Below are 13,609 nucleotides of genomic sequence, written 5' to 3' on the forward strand. Positions count from 1 at the left end.
GTGAAGCAGGTCTGCAAGTGTCTGTCTTTCTCTCCCCCGCTTCTTTCCCTCCTCTCTCGATTTCTCTCTGTCCTATCCAACAACAATGACATCAGTAACAACAATAACTGCAACAAAAGGGGGAAAAATGGCCTCCAGGAGCCGTGGATTCATAGTGCAGACACTGAGCCCCAGCAATAACCCTGGAGGAAAAAATGTGTGTGTGTGTGGGTGGCGGTTCTGCCCAAAGCAATCTATAGGTTTAATGCAATCCCTATTAAAATCCCACATTAAAGTGACATATTTCAAGGTAATTGAACAGCTTATTCAAAAATTCATATGGAAGTATATATATATATATATATACTTCCATATGAATTATGATATATATATATATATATATATATATATATATATATATATATATATATCACAAATAGAAAAGCACTCCTGAGGAAAAAGAAGAAGGCATTGTAATGCCTGACTTCAGGTTCTACTACAAAGCAATAGTATGAAGAACTTATATAGCTCAACAACAACAAAAAAGAACAACCCAATTAAAAAAAAGTAGGCAGAAGATAGGAATAGGGGCCAGGCGCACCTGGTTAAGCGCACACATTACAGTGCACAAGATCCTAGGTTCAATCCCCTGGTCCCCACCTGTAGGGGGAAAGCTTCACAAGTGGTGAAGCAGGGCTACAGGCGTCTCTCTGCCTTTCTCTCCCTATCTCCCCCACTCCTCTCAATTTCTCTCTATCTCTATCCAATAATAAATAAATATTTTTAAAAAAGAAGATAGGAATAGACAGTTGTCTTAAAGAAGAGATAGACGTGAACCACAGAAATATGCAGAATGCTCCAACTCACTCACCACCAGAAAAATGAAAATTAAAGCCACATTGAAATACTACCTCACACCTGTGAGAATGGTCTTCAACAAAACAGGAGAGGGGAAGTGTTGGAAAAGATGTGGAGAGAGAGGAACTCTCCTACACTGCTGGTGCGAATGCAAACTGGTACAGTCACTACGGAGAACTTCGGTTGGACTAGATGAAGGATTTATCTTTGAATGAATCTATGGGAACTGGGTTTGACAGAACAGTAATGTAGATTGATTGGAGGTTTGGGGGTAAGACTAGTAGGAATTTAAGATTTGCCTAGATTGGAACATAAACTTTACTTATGTTTTGGGACTATTGATTAGGTTAAAGCAAGGAATTGATTGACTTCTATTAGATTCCTGAGTTACTGCTTAGGTCAAAACAGGGAATTAATTGGATCATCATTGAAACTTTGTACTGTGAAGATTTGTCTGCCTGGAGCAGGAAGACTGGTTGTTTTGGGAGAAGTAGTTTAGACAAGAGCAGAAACTTATTGATATGTAATAGCTCTGGGGCTCCGTTGAGATCAGAGGAGCTAGCGGGTAGGTCTTTGATTTGATTAGAAGCACTGTTAGTGGGAGGATTGATTTGATTCGGACAGCAACTTTACCCTCACTAGCTGAGAGAGGGGGATCCCGAATCTTCATTGAATTTAGGACAGGGGCTCTCTTAGACCAGGAAACTTGGGAAGGGGGTACGGGATGGGGACATGGTTTGTCTGAAAGCAAACACGGGTCTTTGATAGCTCTGTGATTAGATTATGGCAGGAAATGTTCTTGATTAGATGAGAGCAGCAGTTTCTTTACTTGGGGACCATGACTGGCCTAAAATGGTACATTATTTGTTCCAGGCTTGGAGAACTTGATTCACTGAGAGAAGGAACTTTTCTTTAATTGATTACTTGGCCTTTGAATTGACTAGATCAGAAATTTAGCATTGATTAGATTTAGAGCCTTTTATTCGCTTTCAGAAGAAACTATTTTTTATTAGATTTTTGGACTTTGATTAGAGCAGGGTCTTTTGTAGAGTTTTTGACTATGTTATAGCAAGAAATTAGAAAAATCATTAGATTGAAAATTTGCTTAAATTGGAGCAGGATATTACCTTTTCTTGATTTTGTGGAATTTTTTCCTCATCTTTTTATAATTCTCTTTTCAAATTCTCAAAAAAACCTCATCTTTTTATAATTCTCTTTTCCTCATTTTTAAATTGTGATTAATAGTGGGTTACAGGAATTGTGAGAGATTACAGTATAAATCACACCACACCCAACACCAGAGTTCTGTGAACCCATTCTTCCACTTCCCAAACGTAATCACCAGAGTTCTCACAAAGTCTTAGATACAGTTTTCTTGCTTCTGTCTTTTTTTTCTTTTTCTTTTTTCACAAGTTCATCTTTGTCAGTTCTCTAGATTCCACATAGGAATGAAACCATAGTTGTCTTTCATCTCCACTTATTTTGCTAAGCATCATCACCTCCAGCTCCATCCATCCAGAGGACACAATATCATCTCTTTTGATGGCAGAGTAGTATTCCATGGAGTCTATATCCCATAACTTCTTTAGCCAGTCATCTGATGATGGGCATCTAGGCCGCTTCCTCTCTGCCTAGTGTGAATGCAGCTATGAGCATAAACAAACAAACAAAAGCAGCTTCTGCTAGGTCTGTCAGATTCCATGGAGTAGCAGACATACTGCATACCTGCAACATTGGCATCTCACAATACTTGCATATAAATATAGATACCCGTGTATCACAGATTCAGGGACCGAGATAGTTGTGGCATTTAATACAAGACAGCTTTTCAGCTTGCAAACTTTTAAGTGTCTAAATTGTCAGATAATTTTGAATCTCTTAAGTGAGCAGTAAGTGTGCACATGTCCCTTCAAATTAATGTTTGCTAATGCTATAATTCATTCCGAGTCTGAAATCCGAGTGTCAGAAGATTGATGGTTTATATTCCATTGTGAATCTGAAAGCCAGAGGCACAGATATTGGAGAGCAAGAGAAAATGGATGTCCAGGCTCAAGTAGAGAAAGAACAAATTCACCCTCCCTCTGACTTTTTTTTTTACTCTGTTGGGGTGCCTAGTGTATTTGGATCATGTCCATCCATGGTAGTTGGAATTACTTATATTCACCCCAAATTCTGATCTTTTCACCCAAATTAAGAAATGTTTTACCTGACTACCTGGAGATCTCCTAGCCTAGATTGACTTTCGCTTGTTTCGTTGTTTTTTACCAGAGCACTGCTCAACTCCGGTTTTTGGTGGTGCAGGGGATTGAACCTGGGACTTTGGAGCCTCAGGCATGAGAGTCTCTTTGCATAACTTTTCTGCTATCTGCCCTCTCCCAGAATGGCTCTTTAGGATTTGGATTAATTTAGAGCAAAAATTAATCTGTGATTGAGTTTTTTGTTCTCTTTTTTATAATGCACTCTGCTCTCCCTGCTAGAACATAACACTTAGAAACTAATCTGTGATTGAATTTTGGTTCTCTTTTTTATAATGCTATCTCCTCTCCCTGCTAGAACTTAACACTTATAGGGTTTTCTTGAGCTCAAATGTCTGTGCTTTAAAAAAATAATAGTAATTGAAGAACTAAGCCATTCATATTTATTTATTTATTTATAAAAAGGAGACATTAACAAAACCATAGGATAAGAGGGGTACAACTCCACACAATTCCCACCACCAGATCTCCGTATCCCATCCCCTTCCTCTGATAGCTTTCCTATTCTTTATCCCTCTGGGAGTATGGACCCAAGGTCATTGTGAGATGCAGAAGGTGGAAGGTCTGGCTTCTGTAATTGCTTCTCCTCTGGACATGGGCGTTGGCAGGTAGATCCAGACGAACCTTCTTGTCACAACCCCCCCTCTCTCCCTCCTCCAGAAGGCAGAAGTAGGAAGAGTGTCAGAGAGTCAGAATGGCGGCCCACAGGCCTTGAGCTTATGCAAACTGCATCTCTGTAACTCCGACCTCTGGCTCCTTCCCTGAAAGGCTTGGGGTCCGTGCACAATAGAGTGACCTGAAGATGTCTTGAGGCATCAAGACGCTTGCACCTGTCTAATGACATTGAGACAAAGACGATTGTCATCCAGGGTGAACACATTCTTGATCTCTCCGCCACCTTGAAAGTAATTTGTGCTTTGACATTTGTTCCTGTGGTGTTACCTCACAGCATCTTTGATCTTCCTGTTCTTTTTTGATGTGATGTGATTCTATCAGTAAATACTGTGCCTTGAGTTCTGATCCTGGAACACCGACATCTTCCTATCTCAGAGGTGTCTAGGTGCAGTCCCTTCAGACTCTTGAGGTAAACTATGATGTGACTGACGTTGTCGCTCCACCCTGAGAGCGTCAGATCTCAGGGTCCTGACATCTGGCTAAGGTTCTGCTACCCACGTATTAGCTTTAGGGGAGCATTCAGCGTCTTGTGCCATTACACCTCCTGTGTGATGCCTGGGCTTGAACCTGGACAGCCAGCTTGGCAAGGCATGTCCTGTCCAGTGGGCTCTCTGTCTCTGGTCTTTAACTTACTTAATTCCTTTCCTCTCCCTTCCCTTCCCTTCCCTTCCCTTCCCTTCCCTTCCCTTCCCTTCCCTTCCCTTCCCTTCCCTTCCCTCCTCTCCTCCCCTCCCCTCCCCTCCCCTCCCCTCCCCTCCCCCCCTCCCCTCCCCTCCCCTCCCCTCCCCTCCTCTCCTCTCCTCTTCTCTCTTCTCTCCCCCCCCTCGTCTCTCTCCTCTCTCTTTACCAGAGTGCTGCTCAGCTCTTGACTATGCTGGTGCTGGTGCTGGTACTGACCCTAGATTCTCCTTTCCTTAGGCCTGAAAGTCGGTTATGGAAAGCACTGTGCTATCTCCCCAGCCCTAACCTTTCTTATCTAACCAAACCCATTTTTTATTAGCTATTCACATAACTTCCATGTCTTTTAAACCCTGATCTCTCCTGAAGTAACCTTATCAAATCCCCAGATGCTGGTAAGCTCAGTCGTACTTTTTGCTCTTCTTTGCACATTTAAAAGTAATTACTGATCTGCTGCCGTGTCAGATAGTGTAACTCACGAGGGATAGCAGATGAGGGGGGAAGGAGGCTTGGACTAATGTCCAGAACTGTGTTATCTTATTCTTTGACAGTGGCTATATTGAAAAAATGGAATTTCATCACAATATTAACTATGCTCACCAAAATTTGATATTATTATTTAATCTCTATAGGCTGCTCAATGTTGCAAACAGTCTGAAGTCAGTCTTCCAACTGAGAACATTTCTACTATCTTTGCCATTATGAACCCAACTTCAGAGGCCTGTCCGCACCAGACATACAGCAATCTCTACCCGGCTCTCAGTTTCCAGACCATGACACAGTTTCTTTATATCACCATCTACCCTTTCCTCTTCCTCTTGTCCTCCCTCTTCCCCTTCCCCTTCCCCTCCTCCTCCTCCTCCTATCTCCTTCTCCATATCTATACCAAAGAAGTCTCTCTTTCTCTAGTGAATGTTTTCTTTTTTCTTTTCCATGGTGTGCATGGAAAACTCGAGGAAAATACACACCAAATGTAAAAAAAAATGAGGGGAAGCCCTGGAGCTAGTGCTCTTTTCACTTCTTAACTCTCTCTACTTGAAATAAAAGGAGCGCCAACAAAAGCCAACGTGTGTTGCGTTGTTACACATTGTCCTATATCCTGTATTTGGTAATTAAGCAATTGATAATAGAGCTTGAAAAGCTGTTTTAAAATATCATTGGCTGTGTTCCTGCAGTTAGTAAGGAACATATCCTGTCATCAGCATATGCTCACCCAGCACCAAGTTGACTGGCTTCTTCTCCTTCCCAGAGAGACTGGTGGTGGTGGCTGAGCACTGCGAGCGGAGTCTGGAGGACTTGCTTCGAGAGAGGAAGCCCGTGAGGTACTGTGTCATATCAGGACTCTCAAATGAAAAGCAGACACTGGCAGACCCAAAGGCGTGTTAACTGGAAACGGCAGGGCTTACATTTCTTCTTCTGTCACTTGTTTAATGATAAAGTCCAGGTACACATGTTCACACTGGGAAAGTTAATTCACAGGCCTCACAGAAAAAAACACACACACACAAAAAAAACAACTCAGCCTTGACACAGTCCAGTGTTCAGCTGCATGAGGGAGACCTTCTCCAAAGTACGTGACACCAACAGTAAGTTCCTAAGGGGGAGCTCTGTGAAAACTTGCAATCTTTTCAGCATGAAGCATTTCACTAGTGGAGACAGTGTTTTCCTGAGAGGAGCATGGCTTGCCTTCTCACAGGTGCTCCTGTTCCTGGAGACTCTGCGAGAAGTGTTGAGTAAAAGCCCTGTGGAGGAGGGGAAAGAAAGAATGTAGGCTAAGCTCTCACATTACAGTGCGCAAGGACGCAGGTTTGAGCCCCCAGCCCCCACCTAGGGAAGTTTCACGAGCACTGAAGCAGGTCTGCAGGTGTCTCACTGTCCTCTCCCTCTCTACCTCCTCCTCCCCTCTCAATTTCTCTGTCTCTATCCAATAATAAGTAAAATTAAAAAAAGAAATAATATAACGATGACCAGGTGTGGTCTGATGGTGAAGTTTAAACTTCGTTATTCTTGTGGCATGGTAAATTTCGTTTTTCTTTTCTCCCCCAGTATTCTCAGCAAGAGTATATAGTCAAAATTTCAAGTTTTGTCTATATTATGAATGTGCTATTATATAAGCACCACAACTTTTTTTTTTCTTGAAATTACCTTACATTCATCAAAACTGTTGGGCTGTCAGAAAAATCATGATGCGTTTTCACATAGGAAAACATAGAAAAAAATATGACTTTTCCAACAACCCAGTAGTTATTGTTTTATTTACCAGAGCACTGTTCAGCTCTGGTTTATGGTGGTGTGGGGGATTGAACCTGAACTTTGCAGCCTCTGGCATGAGAGTCTGTTTGCATAACCACTGTGCTCCCCTGAACCCAGTAGTTCTTTAGTAAATTAAAAAAAAAAATTATAAAAAGCCAGGGGTGAGGGAGTCGGGCTGTAGCGCAGTGGGTTAAGCGCAGGTGGCGCAAAGCACAAGGACCGGCATAAGGATCCCGGTTCGAGCCCCGGCTCCCCACCTGCAGGGGAGTCGCTTCATAGGCGGTGAAGCAGGTCTGCAGGTGTCTATCTTTCTCTCCTCCTCTCTGTCTTCCCCTCCTCTATCCATTTCTCTCTGTCCTATCCAACAACGACAACAACAATAATAACTACAACAATAAAAAAAAAAAAGGGGCAACAAAAGGGAATAAATAAATAAAATAAAATATTTAAAAAAAAAAAGCCAGGGGTGGGGGAGATAGCATAATGGTTATGCAAACAGACTCTCATGCCTGAGGCTCCTAAGTCCCAGGTTCAATCCCCCACACCACCATAAGCCAGAGAGCTGAACAGTGCTCTGGTGTTTCTCTCTGTCCCTCTCTCTGCATCTCTCTCAAAAATAAAATAAAATATATATAGAAAAAAAAAGTAAGCCAATGAAAAGTATTTTCTAAGAGTCCTTATAAGTTTATACTCTAATTTTTGTTGGTCACTACTTTTCATTTTTAACTATAATCTAAATGAAAACAGCTGCTTTTGCAAGGGAAGCAGAATTAGTCTTGTACAAACTGGTAGTACGTTGGTATAAGTAACACAGATACATTGAGTGAAAATTCCCTCCTGGGTACCTGCGTGAAAGATGCAGCTATCCCATGTAAGGTGGCCCTAGTTGCTCCTTTTGTGACGATAGGTAAAGTTACTTCCCTGTGTACTTAGAGACAGCTTATCCTTACTTCAAGTATTCTTATAATAGTGATTTTTGTCTCTCACGTCTCTTGGATTTTTAAGAACATAAATCTTAAGACTATAAAATGCTTGTTTACTCATCTTGAATTTCTAGCTTGAGAGGCCACCGGAGCTGGAACCAATGGCCTATGAATGATGATGATTGACATAGAAACTGGAGGATGGACGCTATCTCTGTCCTCAGCTTTCTAGAAAGACAGCCGGGTTAAATTTGTTCAGAGGTTGAAAACCAGTTACGGTCACGTCTTCCCCTGAGGCTGTGAGCTAAGTCTGGCAGTTTGTATAGAGATTCGCCTTGTGTCAATAGTATGTGTGGTGACAGGACTCCTCACAAGCTTCAGGTGACTCGGCCCGTCTTTCTCCCACGTCCTCAGTGAGGGGAGCTCCCTTTAATGTAAGGGTCACTCTAGTGGAAGTCATCTTCAATTAGTACTTTAATTTTTTTCTTTTTAATAAATACTGTATCTTTTAAGATTCATGGATTCCCTAGGCAACCAGAACTCTTCTCAGCTCTGTCACACAGCAGTACAAACGATTGAACCCGTGAGCTCTGGAGCCTCAGGCCTGCAAGTCGGTGTTCTGACAGGCTGGTGTTTCTCCAGCCTTGCTCTGCCATGTGCTGAAAACACATCAGCCACCCTGACCAGTGTGTGTTTCTGTGTGTTCCTGTGAGTCCACCTGTTGTCACACTGTGTCTGGATGGCAGGTACCTGACAAAAGGGCCCGTGACTATACGTTTCAGTACTTTCACTCTAAGGACACCTTTTTGTAGATACAGTCTTATAACAGCAGTCCCTCAATAAAGTGGTGAGAGAGAGAGAGATCATCAGTCCTAGTCTCAGGACTCTAGTACCATTGGCATCTCACTTTCCTCACCCCACTTCAGTCCTGCTTAGCCATTTAACCAAGAGAGCCGGGGGGGGTGGGGGGGGAGGGGTACGGGACATAACACACATACACACACATCCAGCAAAAGAAAAAAAAAAATGCCCATCTATGTTTCCTGGAACATTATTCATAAAAGCCCAAACTGGGAAGAAGCCAAGTGTCTTGTCAATGGGAGATGAATTTAGAAATCGTGGTCTGGGGAGTCGGGCTGTAGCGCAGCGGGTTAAGCGCAGGTGGCGCAAAGCACAAGGACCGGCATAAGGATCCCGGTTCGAACCCCGGCTCCCCACCTGCAGGGGATTCGCTTCACAGGTGGTTAAGCAGGTCTGCAGGTGTCTGTCTTTCTCTCCTCCTCTCTGTCTTCCCCTCCTCTCTCCATTTCTCTCTGTCCTATCCAACAACGACAACAACAATAATAACTACAACAATAAAACAACAAGGGTGACAAAAGGGAATAAATAAATAAAATATTTAAAAAAATAAATAAATAAAAAAGAAATCATAGTCTGTTTAAAAACAAACAAATAACAAAAAAAAAAAAAAAAAACCGTGGTCTGTTAATTGATATTGAAAATATCAGCTACAGATTCTCCTAACAATCTCGATGAACCTTAATATGACTCTGAACGAAGTGAGGCAGTCCCAGAAGGTTATCTGTTATTTATGTGAGGTTCTAGAACAATCAGAGCTCACCTATGGCCATAAATTAAAAAATAGCTCTTGATTGATGGGGAGTGAAGAGGGTCCAGCTGGAACTTCTTCAAAAATTCAAAATAGCCCTTTAGGGAGCTTCTGGAATGATGAAAATTATTTATTTAGTTATTAGTCTCTGGAATTTCACCAAACTAACTTTTTTTTCAGACAAAAAAAAAAAAAGAGAGAGAGAGAAGAGAGAAGCAGACAGAGAGATAAAGAGAAAGATACCACCTCATCAAACCATGGGCACTGGGCTTGAACTCGGGTTCTGTACATGACAAAGCAGGACACTACCCAGATGAACTATCTTGCCTTGCCTGGGTGGGAACTGTTTTGTCCTATTCTAGGTATCGCTCACTAGTTCATGCTCTTGCAAGACTTGTCAGAATACACCGAGAGGTACACAATGAGAAGTGAACACTTCACGTATGTGAGTTATAACCCAAGTTTGTGAAAAAAGCTCTTGGGTGGTTCAGGAGTTGAATCTGGGGCCTTGGCTTTGGTTTGTAGTTTGTGTCCAAGTGAATTGAATTCAACACTGTTGTCAATAGGTTTTATTTTTCCCTGAATGTTGTGAAGTCTGTGATACTATAATGGAAATGAACTATAAAGATGACAGTGTGGTCGGGGTGGGATTATAAAACTGCCTTGAATTAAAAAATAACAATAATAAGGCCTATTTGAAGGGCAGGGGAGAAAAAGCTTAATGGTTATGCAAGGAAACTCTCCGGGAGACAGGTAGTAGCACAGTTTGTTGAGCGCATCCAAAGACTGACGTAGGGATCCCAGTTTGAGCCCCCGACTCCCCACCTGCAGGGGAGTCGCTTCACAAGCTGTAAAGGAGGTCTGCAGGTGTCTTATCTTTCTCTCCCCCTCCCTGCTTTCCCCCCAGCCCAATTTCTCTGTGTCCTATCCCACAACAACATCAGTGGCAACAATAACAACAACATCAAGGGCAACAAAATGGAAAAAAATGGCCTCTAGGAGTAGTGGGTGCGTAGTGCAGGCACCGAGCCCTAGCAATAACTGTGGAGGCAAAAATAAAAAAAAATTTTAAAAAAAGACTCTCATACCCTGGAGGCAAAAATAAAAAAAAAAGAGACACTCATGCCTGAGACTGTGAAGTCCCAGGCTCAATTCCCAGCACCACCATCAGCCAGAGCTGAGCAGTGCTCCAGTAAAAAAATAAAAATAAAAAGCTTGGGGAGTCAGGCGGTAGCACAGCGGGTTAAGCACACGTGGCATATAGCACAAGGACCGGCGTAAGTATCCCTGTTAGATCCCCCGGCTCCCCACCTGCAGGGGAGTCGCTTCACAGGCGGTGAAGCAGGTCTGCAGGTGTCTGTCTTTCTCTCCCTCTCTCTGTCTTCCCCTCCTCTCTCCATTTCTCTCTGTCCTATCCAACAACGACAATATCAGTAACAACCACAATAATAACTACAACAATAAAACAACAAGGGCAACAAAAGGAAATAAATAAATATTAATAATTTTTTTTTAAATCTTAAAAAAATATAAAATAAAAAGCCTGTTGGATTACTGGCTTTGAGTTGTGAATCCCCGACATGGCACCGGTACTGTGTTGTTAACAAGGATGCCTGGTTCCGTGGCACCCTCCCATCCTCTGATTCTGTAAGAAGTCACACTCGGAATTACTTACTGCCACTCAGCAGAGTCCCTCAGAAGTTAGCTGTTTAAAGCAGCAAAGAACTTGCATTTACCATATCAGACAGTATGCTGGGTCAGGAATGGCCTAGCTGGGGGCAGGGCAGGGGTTCTAGCTGAGGCTCTCCTGAGTTTTGGTGCCCGTCTATATGCTTGGTTACTGGGCAGGGCTGGATCACCCAGGAGAGGACAGAGAGTCATTTGGTGCCCGTCGGTGTCAGGAGACTAGTTCGTCTATTCTCAGGGTCTTTCTTCTTTCCTCCCTCCCTCCCTCCCTCCCTTCTTTCCTTCCTTTTGCCTCCAGTGTTACTGATGAGGCTCGGTGCCAGCATGACAAATCCACCACTCCTAGCAGCAATTTTTTTTTTCTTTCTATTTTTATTTGATAGAACTCAGAGAAATGTGGGGTGGGGGGGGGAGATAAGAGATGGAGTAAGACAGACACATACAGACCTGCTCCACTTCTTGTGAAGCTCCCCACGCTGCAGGTGGAGAGTGGGAACTCAGACCCAGGTCCTTGAGCATGGAACTGGGTTCAAGCCCCTGGTCCTCACGTGCAGAGAGAAAGCTTTGCAGGTGATGAAGCAGGTCTGCAAGTGTCTCTCTGTCTCTCTCCCTCTCTTATCTCCCTCTACCCTCTTGATTTCTGGCTGTCTCTACCCAATAAATGAAGACAATAAGAATAATATTAACGGGGTCAGGCAGTAGCACAGCGGGTTAAGAACTCATGGCACAAAGTGCAAGGAACGGTGTAAGGATCCCAGTTCGATCACCCGGCTCCCCACCTGCAGGGGAGTCGCTTCACAGTTAGTGAAGCAGGTCTGCAGGCGTCTGTCTTTGTCTCCCTCCCCCATCTTCCCCTCCTCTCTCCATTTCTCTCTGTCCTATCCAACAACAAATGACATCAACAACAACGATAATAACCACAACAAGGCTACAACAACAAGGGAAAAATGGCCTCCAGGAGCAGTGCATTCATGGTGCAGGCACTGAGCCCCAGCAATACCGTGGAGGCAAAAAAAGAAAAGGAGAAGGAGAAGAAGAACAACAACAACAAAGATAATTAAAGAACATTCTTCAAGGGGAAACAGTGAGTCCAAGAGTCAAGAGTCACTCTGGGGAGTTGGGCGGTAGCGCAGGTGGCGCAAAGCGCAAGGACCGGCATAATGATCCCGGTGCAAGCCCCCGGCTCCCCACCTGCAGGGGAGTCGCTTCACAGGCGGTGAAGCAGGTCTGCAGGTGTCTGTCTTTCTCTCCCCCTCTCTGTCTCCCCCTCCTCTTTCCATTTCTCTGTCCTATCCAACAACGACAATAATAACTACAATAGAACAACAAGAGCAGCAAAAGGGAATAAATAATAAATATTAAAAAAAAAAAAGAATCACTCTGGATTATCTTAAAAGTTGATGGCCGGAGTACTATTAGAGAATATGCATGTTTGGGCCCTCCAACTTGTGGGATTCTATGCCCCAGGTCCTGCTTTCTCATTCTTATCCCAGATAAAGAGACCGTGTGTGTGTGTGTGTGTGTGTGTGTGTAAATACACTGTGTGTGTGAATAAACTGTATGTGTTTGTGTGTGTGTGTGTGTGTGTATAAATACACTGTGTGAATAAACTGTGTGAATAAACTGTGTGTTTGTGTGTGTGTATGTGTTTATGTGTGTGTGTGAATAAATAAACTGTGTGTGTGTGTGTGTGTACACCAGAGTATTGTTCTACCATCCGCTTGTTGGAGCCTGCAGGAGACTTGCGGGCAAAGTCCATGTAGGGTGGAAGGGAGGGCTGATAGAAACACTGATAACACTCTCACCTCTCATGTCCAGGTCCTGGGATCAGATCCCACACCCCCAGAAAGGTTTTCACACTTGTTTGAGCCTTAGGCCCCCAGCAGCCTGGCGAAGACTCAAACTCAAAAGGCCACGGAGGGTGGGGCAGGGCTGGCTCAATAGCCCCGTGGAGGACTCTTACCTCGAGTCCCAGGTCCCCAGTTCAAGCCGCTGTAGGAATTGCACTGATAACATGAAGCAGTTCACCATCCGTGAAGCCTCCCCACTGCTGTGGTACTCACATGTGGGGTTGAGTTTATTCCTTTTTTTTTTTTTCCTTTACTAGGTAGAGACAGCCAGAAATTGAGAGGAAAGGGGGAGGAAGGGAGGAAGAGAGGGGAGAGAGACAGAGAGACACCTGCAGCCCTGTTTCACCACTCGTGAAGCTTTCCCCCTGCAGGTGGAGACCAGGGACCTGAACCCAGGTCCTTGCGAACTGTAACATGTGCGTTCAATCAGGTGCACCACTGCCCAGCCCCTATATGTGGGGTTGAGACTTAAACACAGGGCCTTGTGCATAAGGTACACCGCCACCTAGCTGAACTGCCCCCTGGCTTCCATAAGCAGTAAGTGGTTGATTGATTGATTGATTGATTGATTGATTTTCTCTGCTGGGGCTTCACTGTGTAGTTTCCATCTGCATGATTCCATTGTTCCCAGAAGATGCTTTTGATTTCCTGGATAGAGGATGACAGGCAGACAGAAGCAGACACTCTGCCATGCCTCCCCACCGTTCTTGAAGCTTCCCTCTTGCACGGTGCTCCCCCATGGTGGCCAGGCGCTCGTGTCTGGCACGATAGGTGACCTCCTGGGTGAGGTACCTCCTGTTTACTCCATCAGCTGCTAGGAATTCTTGGTATTCGGTGAACATA

At 43.8% G+C, this 13,609-nt stretch overlaps 1 protein-coding gene across 4 annotated transcripts in view; it reads left to right on the forward strand.

Annotated features, from left to right (window-relative positions):
- TBCK (TBC1 domain containing kinase) overlaps positions 1 to 13,609 on the forward strand; it is a 153,457-nt gene that overhangs the window by 64,987 nt on the left and 74,861 nt on the right. Inside the window, exon 3 of one of the 4 annotated variants that reach the window (XM_060186295.1) lies at positions 5,695 to 5,767. The exons of 2 other annotated variants lie outside the window; for them this stretch is intronic. In XM_060186295.1, the coding sequence (XP_060042278.1) occupies positions 5,695 to 5,767 (73 nt within the window). Of the gene's footprint in view, positions 1 to 5,694; positions 5,768 to 5,824; positions 6,032 to 13,609 lie in introns of those variants that run through there. One more of the 4 variants, XM_060186297.1, reaches the window with a different exon arrangement.

The sequence above is a fragment of the Erinaceus europaeus genome, chromosome 2 (assembly GCF_950295315.1).
Source record: "Erinaceus europaeus chromosome 2, mEriEur2.1, whole genome shotgun sequence".
NCBI lineage: Eukaryota > Metazoa > Chordata > Mammalia > Eulipotyphla > Erinaceidae > Erinaceus > Erinaceus europaeus.